The sequence below is a fragment of the Amborella trichopoda genome, chromosome 8, assembly GCF_054954075.1.
Source record: "Amborella trichopoda isolate Santa Cruz 75 chromosome 8, AtrichopodaSantaCruz75HAP2 v2.0, whole genome shotgun sequence".
NCBI classification, from domain to species: Eukaryota; Viridiplantae; Streptophyta; class Magnoliopsida; order Amborellales; family Amborellaceae; genus Amborella; species Amborella trichopoda.
This window is the reverse complement of record NC_142343.1, coordinates 6274195-6289066: the sequence shown is the minus strand read 5'-3', so window position 1 is coordinate 6289066 and position 14872 is coordinate 6274195. Positions and strand designations below refer to the sequence as shown.

The 14872-nt window shown below is 37.2% G+C and overlaps 1 protein-coding gene across 1 annotated transcript; it reads left to right on the top strand.

Annotated features, from left to right (window-relative positions):
* The first annotated feature begins 2058 nt into the window (after window positions 1–2058).
* LOC18436234 (putative L-type lectin-domain containing receptor kinase V.2) lies at window positions 2059–14282 on the top strand. Its single transcript, XM_088873839.1, has 2 exons — window positions 2059–4265; window positions 12260–14282. Exons 1-2 carry the CDS (start codon window positions 2277–2279, stop codon window positions 14114–14116), a joined length of 3846 nt encoding a protein of 1281 aa, XP_088729965.1. The 5' UTR covers window positions 2059–2276; the 3' UTR covers window positions 14117–14282.
* Window positions 14283–14872: the final 590 nt, after the last annotated feature.

The following is a 14872-nucleotide window of genomic DNA, read 5'->3' as shown; positions in this document are numbered from 1 at the left end:
AGGGCAGATAGAATTCAATTCGCCAGTATTTTCTTCCATAACTCTTTTCTAATGCCCTGAATAAGAGGTCAAGGTAGGCTAGCATGACTAGTAGGAGAACTCTCAAGTCTTACATACCCTTTAACCATGTTCTTTTAAGTTCAAATCAAAACTAACGCACAAGCCAAGGTGAACCGGTATGACTGGTGTGGGAACTTCTCCTGGAAAGACCGGTGAATGTAGGATATGTTGAAGCCTTACTTGCCATGATAGTGGCACCCTTTGCTCCTTGGTGCTAGGTATTTAGACGAATAAGTCTTCATTTTCTAAATTTTGGTATCTCAGGTGTCTATTTCTTTGTCACTTATCGTGCTATGTAGAATGAATGCCAAGGAATTCCCCGAAACCTGCAATATGAACCACAGTAGTGTAGTGATCCATAGTACATCACAAACCACAAGTCTAGACCATAGGGAGTCCATAGAAATATCAAGGAGAAGGATACCTCAATTGTTAAGTCAACTCCAAGGAGCCGGGCTGTGGGGCCGACTACAAGATTTTCGTTTGATATTTTGAGATTTTTTTTATTCGAAAACTCTTTGAAAAATCAAAATTTAAATTTCTATCAAAATCCTTTTTTTAAAGATTCTTTCGAGAATTAGATAGGGATTTCATATAGTTCTCTACCTGATTTGTTTATAAAGATGAGGAACCCGGCCGGAAAAGAGATAATTTGTTATGAAAAGTTATTGTTATAAAAACAATAAATATCACAAAACCAAACACACCCATGCTTTTATGGGCACACCATCTCATGAAAATACCATATACTCCTCCGTGACAGCTTTACAACTCCTTTCATGCATATAAGTCCAAGCATTCAAGCCACTTCCAATGTTCGCAAAGATATTTTCCTAAGCCATAAGATTTCATACTCCCCTAGGAGTACGCTGTGCATCTACTTCTTTAGGCAAAACGTACACTAGGAACGTCTTTTAAATCCCAAATTTTAGGTTTGTGACCTTTAGACTCTTGCAACCAAATTCAAAGTCCAAAAAAAAAAAAAAAAAGCCAACCAAATTCAAAGTGAATAATAATAATAATAATAATAACTCTCTCTCTATGAGGAAAAAAAAAAATGATATCCACGATTCACTAGAATAATCCAATTTTTAGAGGGAATGATCTAGATGTTCAAAAACTCATAATCCAAAATTTTTTATTTGAAATTAGTTATCTGGTTATACTTAGACAGATCATGAATTATTTTATTTTTAAAAAAAAAAAAATTCAAGTGTTTTGCCCGTGAGAGTACATATATAGTATATGCCCGAGGGACTATAGCATAGTACGTTTTGTCGATTGACCGTTATCGTGGGGGAATATTCTTGTCGTGGAGGCCAGGGCAATCCTTAACTTTAACACTCCAATGATTACAACTTTTATTTACGAAGGGAAAAATTTATATATGGTTGAGGCCCTAAACAATCAAATTAAGGGGCACTTCAAAAATTTATTAAAAAAAAGCTATTTTAATACTGAAAAACTCTCAAGTTGGATTATCTCCCCCTCAAGAGAAAAAATGGATTTTAAAAATTTTAGAAATAGTCCATCTTGTAATGTATTATGTAGATCGTCAATTTTCAAGAATTTCAAGTGCTCATAGATCTGCTCAATCTACACTATTTTTTAATGTTTAAATAATTAAAAATAAAATAAAATGTTAAGCCATCGTAAAAATTAATAATACATAAAAAAATTATTTCGGCACCGTTTGAAAGGTTTTATTTAATTTGATTGTTCAAGGCGTAGCCTCATACAAACCACACCACAACCTTTATGAAAATTTAATGATCTTAGAAAAACTGAACCTCAAAAAATGAAAATTTAATGATCTTAGAAAAATTGAACCTCATAAAATAAAGTATCTGGTTTCTATGCGGTCAAGCCTGCATATATAGAAATACACACCTACTAATAAATATATTTTTGAGATGGATTATTGGACTTAATTTTTAAGGATTTTTGAGATCTCAGATATAGAGATCATGAATATGAAAAAATAAGTAAATAAAAAACTAGAAATAATAATTATTATAAAAAAACATTTGGGCTGTTAGTTTCCTTTGTTTTTAGATGAAACACCTACTTGCATCCATCTTTAATATGGATGCTTTATACTTTTAAACTAATAATATTCTTCTTGCTATCCAGGTTCTCCATAGCCTTCTTCCCACCAAAACAAAACAAAACATATTTGCATCTCCTGCTTCTTCTATGTGCCCAAAAGAACAAAAATGCTTCTCCAAACTGTGGTCCTCTTTCTTGCAATCACCCTCTCTTCTTCATATGACACTGGCTTCAACTACTCAAGCTTCCATGGAGCAAACTTGAACTTAACAGGTGTGTCAGAGGTCATACCTAGTGGAGCCTTACAGCTAACCAATAATTCTCAACCAGTGATAGGTCATGCTTTCTACCCCAACCTCTTGCAATTCAAGAATTCCTCAAAAGGAAATGCTTTCTCTTTCTCCACAGCTTTTGTGTTTGCTATCACCCGTCCCATTGTCTCCCCTGGCTCTGGCTTTGCCTTTGTAATCTCTCCTTCTACTCAATTTGAAGGAGCCAATTCGACACAGTACCTCGGACTCTTCAACCTCACAGGCAACGGTGACCCTGAAAACCAAGTTTTTGCAGTGGAATTCGACACCACCCAGAACATCGACGTTGGCGACATTGATGGCAACCATGTTGGCATCGACCTCAATAGCGTGAGGTCGAATGTATCAGCTTCTGCAGCCTATTACCTCACAGAGGATCATAAGATCACCAAACATAATCTAAGTCTCAAGAGTGAAGACCCAATTCAGGTATGGATAGAATATGATGGCACAGAGAAGTTACTCAATATAACTCTGTCTCCTATCAGAATACCCGGAAGGACTGGCCCACCTTTGATTTCTTCCAGGGTTGATCTCTCCCCGATCCTGCAGAAGTACATGTATGTCGGTTTCTCTGCAAGCACAGGCATCGTGGCAAGCTACCAATACATTCTTGGATGGAGCTTCATGATAAATGGCAGAGCTCAAAATTTGGACAGCTCTGATCTCCCTTGGTACCCGAGATCCAAATCAATTAAAGGCCTTTCCATGGTTTCTAAGATTGGGATCTCCCTGTCTTCAATAATCCTTGCCATCGCAGCCATTTCTGTGATCCTATACCTTGTTTGGAAGCGAACAGATGGGGAAATTGCGGAAGACTGGGAATTGGCAAATGGCCCCCATAGGTTCTCATACAAGGAAATCTTTATGGCTACGAAAGGTTTCCATGAGGAAGAGTTAATAGGATTCGGAGGATTTGGCAAGGTTTACAAAGGTGTCATGCGGGACTCTGGTCTGCAAGTTGCGGTGAAGCAAGTTGCTCATGAATCGGAGGAAAGGGTGCGAGAATTTGTGGCAGAGATCTCAAGCATCGGCAAACTACAACACCGGAACCTGGTACGACTTATCGGATGGTGCAAACAAAAAACCAAGCTCATAATAATTTATGAGTACATGCCCCACGGTAGTCTCGACAAGTACCTGTTCCATGAAGATGGGCCACCCCTAAGCTGGAAGCAGAGGCATAAAATCCTTAAGGGTGTTGCTTCTGCACTATTGTACCTACATGAGCAATGGGAGCAAGTAGTTATACACAGAGATGTGAAAGCCAGCAACGTGTTGCTAGATGCGGAGATGAATGCTCGGTTAGGGGACTTCGGATTAGCACGGTTATACGAGCATGGATCAAACTCGCAAACAACTCGTGTTGTGGGGACAATTGGGTATCTGGCACCTGAGATGTCCCTTACTGGCAAAGCCACCACTGAGACTGATGTCTTCGCTTATGGTGCTGTTTTATTAGAGGTGGCTTCCGGGCGTAGGCCAATTTCGCCACAGAGATTGCAGAAACAGGTCATTCTGGTGGATTGGGTGTGGGAGTGCTTCAAGAACGGAAAGCTTTTGGATGTTGCTGACCCTAGGCTTGAAGGTTGCTTTGAAATTGAAGAGATGACAATGGTATTATGGCTAGGGTTGTGGTGCTCTCATCCAGTGCCTGATGCCAGACCAAGTATGAGGCAAGTGTACCAATATTTGAATCGTGATGTCCCATTCCCTGAGATTTCGGCCACCAAATTGGCTGCACCAGGGATGGAAAACTTCCATTATTTGGCCCCGCACGCATCTTCCCACACTGAACTCTCGATCTGCTCTGCAGGCACAGAAATTCTGTTATCTGGTGGTCGTTGATACACCATTTTTATCGACTTAGATTTACTCTTTGCTTTCCTGTCAGTTGTTTTTATCATTACAATATGTATAGCAGAAATATTCATGAGACTTCAGAGGAAGTTCGTAAGAATCGACTGCTGGACTGCAATGCCAGCATAACTAAACTCTGAGAGTAGAAGGGGTTGCTCTGTTCTATAAGCATTAGCATTTGCATTGGAAATAGTCTAATTTTGTGTGTGTATGTTGCTAGGCATGAAGTAATTTGCAGGTATCTTGATCGCAAGGGTTCATTCTTATGACAGTAGAACCAATATTGAGAAAATCGACTAGGTCAAGGTACTTGGGCCTTGATGAAGACTACCTTGGCCGAGCTGAATTACTTGGGCAAATCTAAGTAGCTCGCCTCTAGTCCAGCTTATTTTTTTTATAAAAAAATGAAAACAAAAATTTGATATGTATAATATAGCGACCAGCTTTCTTAAGACATGGTGTGTTAGTTAGGCTGATGCCTCTTGGAAAGAGGTTATGTTCAATTCTTGGGGGTGCTATTTTATTTTATTTTTTTGTTTCTTTACTAAATAAAAATAAGAATAGGGCAGCGTTATTTGGGGGAATTCAAGCCCCAGGCCTTTCGACAAACATGTGCTTATACTACTTACAAGTCCTTTCAAGGACATAATATTATATATTTACTATTTAAAAATTGGTACAACTTACTCAGAAAAACTCGCATTGCCCTTAGGGCAAGCCGCCGAGTAAAATCGGCTAAGTCCAATTGGCTTTGGCCGAGTCTCGACACACTTAGCAGAACGTTACCTATTGTGATTGCGGCATCCGTCTTTCTCTACAGTGACTTTGCAAGCTCCATGCCTCCTTTTTAACACCTAGAGGATTTGTATCATTTTTATTCCCATAGCCTTCATCAATGATTGGCCAGAGGGAGAATGTGAAATGCTGATGAAGCAATACAAAATAAACAAAAGGGGACGAAGTCAAAAGTTTGACAATAGTGGCCATCTTGGTGTAGATGATGTTGCTTGCATTAGTATTGTTGGCACCTTCATTCTGTTTATTAGTATTGTTGGCACCTTCATTCTATTTATTAGTATTGTTGGCACCTTCATTCTATTTATTAGTATTTATTAGTATTGTTGGCACCTTCATTCTATTTATTAGTATTTATTAGTATTGTTGGCACCTTCATTCTATTTATTAGTATTTATTAGTATTGTTGGCACCTTCATTCTATTTATCAAGGGGCAATTACCTTAGAGAGTTTCTTCTCGTATTTCTTTCACACCTTTGCTCCTTCACCCGAACTTCAACCTGTACGATTTTCATTTATCTGCTCAGTCTTCTTGTTTCCTTTATCTCCTTGTAATGGGCAGATTTAGAACATAACTCTAACATGAAACTCACTACTGTCTTTTTGAATGAGCTTAATTATTTTATTTATTCGAAAGTTGTTGCTCATTCTCTTTTTGGGAAATCTAAACTTGGACACATTAATGAGAAGAAAAAGGCTCTAAGCAAAAATGATCCCTCATTTGAGGAATGGCAATCCAACGACGACCATGTAATGTCACGGATCTTGAAATCCATGGAACCTAAAGTTTCAAAAAATTTTAGTTTTGCTAAGAATGCCTATGATTTATGGAAATCCATTGAGGAAATGTACGACCAACAAAATAATGTTGCTAAAATTTTTCAATTTAAATAAGAAGTTTTTCAAACAAAACAAGAGGACAAAACAATTACTAAATATCTTGGCACTCTCAATAGTATTGGGATGAGTTGGCAATGTACTCATCCCCAACTATTGACTTGGCAATCTTGCAAAACCGTGGTGAGCAAGATAAAGTATTTCAATTTTTTACAGGGTTAAAGAATGATGAATATGAATATATTAGGAGTCAAATTTTAATGACCATGGAATTGCCTTTTGTAACAATCCTAAACTTTCAAAAAAAAATAAAAAAAATATACATATATAATAATAATATTAATGATGTTAACAGAAATAAATACAAAAATAAAAATAAATAAATAAAATAATAAGTATATATTAGTAATGATAATAATAATAATAATACTAATATACCGTTAGGATATTGTTGCTTTTATATTAACAATAATATTTATTAACAATAAATAAATGATATTATTGTTAATATACTTGAGGGTTCAATTCTACTGGGGTGGACCTTAAGTCCACCACTTAAAGTTTTATAAAAACACCTCTTTAAGGTACACCTTGCATATGAGGTGTATCGCTTTTATTAGCCTGTATGTGTCTCTCTCTCTCTCTGCGTTTTTTGGTCAAGGGGCTTCTTTTTTTTTTCTCTCATTAGCAGATCATCGACCCTCCCTCAAGAAGCATCCTTTGCTTCAACAAGAAAAGAGATTCTTTCGCTTATCTCCTCTACCCAACCTCAACTCTATGTACTGGACCTTCTCTATTTATAACCTCTCTCTCTAACCATGGTCTATGAATCATACACACGAGACTATGATAACACATATGATAAGCCCACATCTAAAACGGATGCTCCCTCAATTTCAGAATTAATGTAAGAGACATCATCTTCCTGAAAAATAGTCTGTTTTTAATAAATAGTGATATTTCCGTCCAAGATCTTTATTTTATAAGCTTTGTGTGTAAGTGACCTCATTGTCTCGAAAAATAATCTATTCTTTTTAAAAATAAAATGAAATAATTATTTCTACTTATTATCATGAATTTTAGGCGCGATAAATTTTATGCGCACGCGACCTTATTATCTTGAAAAATAATCTTTTTAATAAAAATTGTGATATTTTATCTATGTTAGAAATTTTAAATGCTGTAAATTCTTAAAAAAATAAATTTATTTATTTTCTTGTCTATTGTTAGAAAATTTTAAATACAGTAAAATTATTAAAAATAAATGTGATATTCTGTTGTTAGTAAAATTGTGAGAATTCTTTCTACTGTTTTTTAATATTTAGATATTGTAAAATTCATGTGCAAATGACTGCCTTATTATTTAAAAATTGATATTTTTGCAATTGATTATAGCATTGTTGTGAAATGTTTATTTGTGAATTGATATCCCATAAATTGTGATAATTCCGTATTCTTGAATTTCTATAAGAGTTTTTCTATACATATTAAATTGACAATTATGCTAGAATGTCTTTACGAACTGCTACCTTTCTAAATTTGAGCCCAAAATATTTGATTGGTTATTTTTGAAATGTTATTGAAAGTGAATGTTATTAATGGTTTCAGTGAAATTCATAGTAATGATTTCAGTGATACGTTTAGTACATGATATTGCTGCTTTCGAATGTTTAAAGAGATTTAGAAATACTTTAAGTATGCAAGTGGACTCATCCGGTTCGTCGGTGAGGTATAAGTGGACCTACCCGGACGCCGGTAGGGATTAAGTGGACTCATCCGGTATGCCGGTGAGGTATAAGTGGACCTGCAGGGATTAAGTGGACCTATCTGGGACGCCGATAGGGATTAAGTGGACCCATCAAGAGGCCGATGGGGTATATAGGTGACCTACTTGGGACGCCAGTAGGGTATTTTGTGAAATCCTTTGAATTATGCACTGCCGTTAAAGTGTTATGTGCATTTCAATTATTCGGATTATACTTAATTATACATTTATTGAAAGTGAAACTGTTGATGCATTTCTGTTAATAGATCTTCTTTTTGAAAATATTGATATCTTTCAACCATGATTATTTTTAGGATTATGATGATCACTTACTGAGTAGCCAAACTCATCAAACTATGGTAAACATTTTTTCAGGATAATTGCGGATCCATTTTGAGTGCTAGTCAAGATCAGCCTTGGAAGATACTGTTATTGTGCTAGCGTTCTTTATTTACTTTATAAGACCTCACCACTGTAAATTTGTCCTAACAAGAAATATATATATGTTTTGTTTGTCACATCTCAGGAATAACAGTATTGTAAATTCTTGGGGTGTAACACCTTCCTTCAGTAATGTTTGTGTTACTATTCAATGTGAGGAAACTAAAAAGAAAATCATGAACTTTGATTTTAAAACCTTTAAAAAAAGTGTTGAGAAATATATCATGGTTGCTAATAAAGAGATATATGATACAAAAAGGCCTCAAAATAGTGGTGGAGATAGACGCCCTAACAATTATCATGGTGGTGGAAGGGGTCGTGGTAATAGAGGGCGTTCTAGATGTGATTATAATAACAATATAGGGCATATGAAGGATATGTACTGAGTATTATACCTATACTTAAGGCGCACTAATAACATGACAATTGACAGATCTACCGCTCAGACTGCAACTGCTCAAATCCATCACTGCAATTGTGATCATTGTAAGCACCCAAGCAACAGAAGTGGTTCTTCCTCTACATAGGATCGTCCTTCCTCCTCCTAGGATATATGTAACATTTATGTTTTCATGTCCTCTTGTTGTATTTTTACTTCGATAATAAACTCAGAGGACATAAATCATATAACTGGTAACTTACATTACCTATCCAATTTTTAAAATAATGGAAATATGAACCTTGTATCTATTGTCAATGATTCTTTGATCCTAGTTCATAATGTTCGTAAGACTATTTTTTTTTCTAAGTCCAATAACTCTGAAGTTCTATTTATGCTATATTTTCCCTCTAACTTGATGTATGTTAGTAGAATTACTCAGAGCATGAATTACATATTATTTTTTCTCTAAACTCTATGATTTTTCAAGACTGAGCCACGAGGACAAATATTGGTGAAGGAAGACTATATCATGGGTTGTACCTATTTAATCAGATAAACGAGGCTTTGATTGCCAGTCGAGAAAATTCTGATGTAAATAAGTTATGGCATTGTAGATTTGGACATCCTTTAGATAACGTTTTAAAAATTTTAGTGCCTTTTTTATCTAAACTCTCATTCTTGTAAAGTTTGTAAATTATCAAAACAAACCGGACTTCCCTTCCAGTCTTCTATGCATGTTATAGAGGAATCCTTTTATTTGATATATTTTGATGTATGGGGATAAACCCCAGTTGACTTTTATAGTGGCTATAAATATTTTGATACATTTATTGATGATTGGTCTCCTGCTACTTAGATGTATTTTTTAAAATAAAAAAAAGAAGTTTTTCATGTATTCAAGTAATTTCCCATTCTGATTTCTAATCAATATAATGCAAAGATCGGATTTCTGACATTTAATAATGGCCTAAAATATGTGAACAAATATTTTTCTGAGAATTTATGTAACCATGGCATTATACATTAAACCTCGTATGTAGGGACACCTCAGTAGAACAGAGTTGCAGAAAGAAAAATAGACACCTTTTGGAAGCTACAAGGTCTTTGATGTTTCAGATACATGTTGCAAAAATTTATTGATTTGAAGCCATCTTAACAGCTTGATATCTAATTAATAGACATTCTCGTAAAATTCTTAATGATAAATCTCCCCTTGAAGTTTTGAAAAACATAAAAAATTTGATTTGTCTCTTTTGCTTGTATTTGAATGTGTCTTATGTCTATGTGGTAGACAACAATAGGGATGAACTTAATAAACATGCTAGGAGATGTGTATTTCTTGGATACTCCTCTATTAAAAAGAACTATAAATGTTATGATCTCCAACAAGAAAAATGTATGTTTCCAGAGCTGTTCAATTTGTTAAAATTGAGTTCTATTTCAGTGACACCTTGAAGAGTGGTTTGGAAATAGGACTTAGGTGGAGTGTTCTAGAGGTTTTTTGCACTTGCTTAATATTAGTGATAATGATGTGTCTAACATAACCAACATAAGTCATATGGAAGAAAACGGTCATGATGACCAAGACGATGGTAAAGATATTTTTGAAACTCACCAAGCTGGTTAGGAAAAAGAAAACTCTGTTGTAACCCCACTTGATGTCCCCCTCTGCACATGTCTTCTCATGTTCTTCAACCTTCTTTTAGCCTTCAAGATTTTTATACTTATCATGGAGTTTCTTATCTAATTTAAAATCATATTTCTTATGATGATATCTCTCATAACTATTTTGCTTTCTTTAGTTCAATTTCTAATCATTTTAAGCTAACTAGTTTTCAAAATGCTAATTTTCAACATGTGTGGAGGAAGGTCATGAAAGAGAGACAAGAATAATACTGGGGACATTATCAAGTTACCTAAAGGAAAGAAAGCAGTTTGATTTAAAAGGTCTTTTAGAATAAAATATAATAATAATGGGCCACAATTGAGAGACAAAAGGCCAAGTTGGTGGCTAAAATATTTGCCTAAACTAATAAAGTCGACTATAAAAACACTTTTGCACCAGTTGTCAAGATGAATATTGTTCATGTTCTTGTCATCGCAGTTAATTATAGATGATCTATGCCTTAGAGGGATGTTAAAAATGTTTTCTTACATGATAACTTTAAAGAAAACGTCTATATGAGGGTTCTTCTAGGTCATTCCAAAGAAAATGAGTTAACCGAAATAACGGATACTAGAAGATTTAGCACTTAAAATAGGCAGGTCATATGCTCAAGAGGGATAAAAGCTGAATCTGACCATGTAAAATGGTATAAATATGACAGGACCGCCATCAAAAGGAAAGTAGGGAACTTTAAGCAAAAACCGAGTCAGATCTGATAGCCCAGGTCAAATCCCGAAGATTGGTGCTCTAATTTTAAAACCTCCAGTTTATAAATATCCCCTCCTGGAGTCACTTATAGGGCTAAAACTCTAGAATCCAGAGGTCTCAATAACCATGATTTCCTAAACTCTAGAAAACATGTTGCTTCTACCCTCAGACCATCAACCACAAACGAAAAGAGTTGAAACCCGAATTTGAATTCAAGTATTAAAACAAAAGAGAAGAATGGCTAGGTCAAATCCCCTTCGAAATTGGAGGACAATTTACCCGGTTGAAGATTAATCTCTACGGTCAAGGAGAAGGATGTCGCAACTGCTAAGTCTGATCCACCTCCCCAACTCCAAGCTGCCGGCTACAAGGTAAGGTAATTTGTCTCTTTCTTTCTTTTGATATTTTAATATTTGTTTTTTTAAAAAACCCTTTGATAAACCAATTTTTCAATTTCTTTCAAAATCCTTTTTAGAGTTCACATGATCTCAAGCGGGCACAACCGACAGTGCGTGCGTGAGAGAGATCGAAGCTTGGATCTGCCTCTTTTTCCCGATCCCCACAAATTAGACGGGGATGTCCTCTCCTCGATTCGTATATAAAAATGAGGAACACGGCCAAAAATGAGATAATTTGTTATGAAAATTTATTTTTATAAAATCAATAAATCATCAACGATAACAAGCAAAACCAAACATACTCACGCTTCATGGGCCTACCACCTCATGAAAATATCTCATATTCTTCGCTGACGGCTTTTACAAGTCTTTTTTTGTTTTTTTGGTAATTAAGTGGGAATGACGAGCCTCTATCCGTTTTATGAAATCGTCAGTGGTTTTTTAATGGGATAGGTGATAATGGGGCCTAAACCATAGGTTTTTTTTTTTTTGCTTTTTTTTTTTTTTTGGTAATTCAGTAGAAAAACAGGCCCCTATCTATTTTTTCAATAAATTCGAGAGTTATTGGGGGAGACCCGGTTTTGGCAGACGGAGAAGATCTCCAAGCCCGCATATTAACAAGTGCGCGCTTGGATCGCACCAAACAATTTTCCTCTTTTTAATGGATAGAAACTTCTTTTATGGGAATTTAGTGATCTAAACAAAATTGAACCTCATAAAATCAAAGCAATAATATACTTCTTGCTATCCATGTTCTCCATAGCCTTCTTCCCACCCAAACAAAACCAACATTTTTGCAACTCCAGCTTCTTCGGTGTGGCCAAAAGAACAAAAATGCTTCTCCAAACTGTGCTCCTCTTTCTTGCAATCACCCTCTCTTCTTCATATGACACTGGCTTCAACTACTCAAGCTTCCATGGAGCAAACTTGAACTTAACAGGTGTGTCAGAGGTCATACCTAGTGGAGCCTTACAGCTAACCAATAATTCTCAACCAGTGATAGGTCATGCTTTCTACCCCAACCTCTTGCAATTCAAGAACTCCTCTTCTTGCAATTCAAGAACTCCTCTTCAGGAAATGCTTTCTCTTTCTCAACAGCTTTTGTGTTTGCTATCACCCTTCCCAGTGTCTCCCCTGGTTATGGCCTTGCCTTTGTAATCTCTCCTAATGCTCAATTTGAAAGAGCTAATGCCACACAGTACCTCGGACTCTTCAACCTCACGGGCAATGGTGACTCTGAAAATCAAGTTTTTGCAGTGGAATTCGATACCGTCAAGAACATCGATGTAGGTGACATTGATAGCAACCATGTGGGCATCGACCTCAATAATGTGAGGTCGAGTGTAGCGACTTCTGCAGCCTATTATCTCACAGAGGATCATCAGACCACCAAACATAATCTAAGTCTCAAGAGTGAAGACCCACTTCAGGTATGGATAGAATATGATGGCACAGAGAAGTTACTCAATATAACTCTGTCTCCTATCAGGATGGCGGGAAGGACCGGTCTGCCTTTGATTTCTTCCAGGGTCGATCTCTCCCCTATCCTGCAGGAGTACATGTATGTGGGTTTCTCTGCAAGCACAGGCATCATGGCAAGCTGCCATTACATTACGGGATGGAGCTTCATGATAAATGGCAGAGCTCAAGATTTGGATATCTCGGATCTTCCTTCGTACCCGAGATCCAAATCATCTAAAGAGCTTTTCATGGTTTCTAAGATTGGGATCTCGCTTTCCTCAATAATCCTTGCCATTGCAGCCATTTCTGTGATTCTATACCTTGTTCGGAAGCGAACAGATGGGGAAACTGTGGAAGACTGTGAGTTGGCAAATGGTTGCCCCCATAGGCTCTCATACAAGGAAATCTTTATAGCTACAAAAGGATTCCATGATGATGAGTTAATAGGATTCGGAGGATTTGGGAAGGTTTACAAAGGTGTAATGCCGGACTCGGGTCTGCAAGTTGCGGTGAAGAAAGTTGCACATGAATCAGAGCGAAGGGTGCGAGAATTCCTGGCAGAGATCTCCAGCATGGGTAAACTAGGGCACCGGAACCTGGTGCCACTCCTCGGATGGCTCAAGCAGAAAACCGAGCTCATAATAGTTTACGAGTACATGCCCCACGGTAGTCTCGACAAGCACCTGTTCTATGACAACGTGCCACCCCTAAGCTGGAAGCAGCGGCATAAAATCCTCAAGGGTGTTGCTTCTGCGCTATCGTACCTGCATGAGCAATGGGAGCAAGTAGTTATACACAGAGATGTGAAAGTCGGCAACGTGTTGCTAGATGCGGATATGAATGCTCGGTTAGGCGACTTCGGGTTAGCGCGGCTGTACGAGCATGGATCCAACACACAAACAACCCGTGTTGTGGGGACATTTGGGTACCTGGCACCCGAGATGTCCCGCACTGGCAAGGCCACCACTGAGACTGATGTCTTCTCTTATGGTGCTGTGTTACTAGAGATGGCTTGCGGGCGCAGGCCTATTGAGCGACAGAGGTTGCAGCAAGAAGTCATTCTGGTGGATTGGGTGTGGGAATGCTTTAAGGAAGGAAAGCTCTTGGATGTTGCTGACCCTAGGCTTGAAGGTTGCTTTGAAACTGAAGAGATTACAATGGTGTTATGGCTAGGGTTGTGGTGTTCTCACCCAGTGCCTGCTGCCAGGCCAAGTATGAGGCAAGTTAACCAATATTTGGATGGTGATGTCCCACTCCCTCAGATTTCGGCCACCGAATTGGTTGTATCAGAGAAGGAAAACGACCATTATTTGGCCCCACACACATCTTCCCACAGTCACCTCTCCATCTGCACAGAATTTATGTTATCTGGAGGTCGTTGATATATCGACAACAATTTACTCTTTGTTTTCCTGTCACTTGTTTTTAGTATCACAATGTCTATAACACAAATATTCATGAGACTTCAGAGTAAGTTTGTAAGAATCGACTGCTGCACTGCAAGGCCAATACAACTAAACTCTGGAGAGTAGAAGGGTTGCTTTGTTCTATGAGCTTTAGCATTTGCATTGGAAATACTCTAATTTTGAATGTGTGTTATGATGCTAACGTTGTGGTTATATAATAAATACGCTTTGCATGATGTAATTTGCAGGTATCCTGCCGGCCAAGGTACTCAGGCCTTGGCCAAGTGGGGTTACCCGGGAAAGAACAAGAGCTCACCCAAGTCCAGCTTAATTTTTTTTTTTTTTTAAAGAAAATGAAGACAAAAACTTGGTATATACAATATAGCGACCAGCTTTCTCAAGCAACCATCAGGATGTGTCTTTGTAAGAGGCCTTGAGTTCGATTCTTGGGGGCACTATTTTTTTTCCTTTTCTAGTTCCTATTTTTTAACCCTAAAATAAAAAATTCGAACCCCAGCCCTTTCGACAAACATGTGCCAACACTACTCAAAAGGCCTTTCATGCTTTTTGACATACAGTTGATGTAATAATATATATTTACTATTTAAAATCCTGTACAGCCAACTCGGGTAAACCTTACAATGCCCTTAGGGCAAGGCCGAGTAACTCGGGGCAAGTTTGATTGACCACTGCTGAGTCTCGATACACTTAGTAGAATGTTACCAACGATAT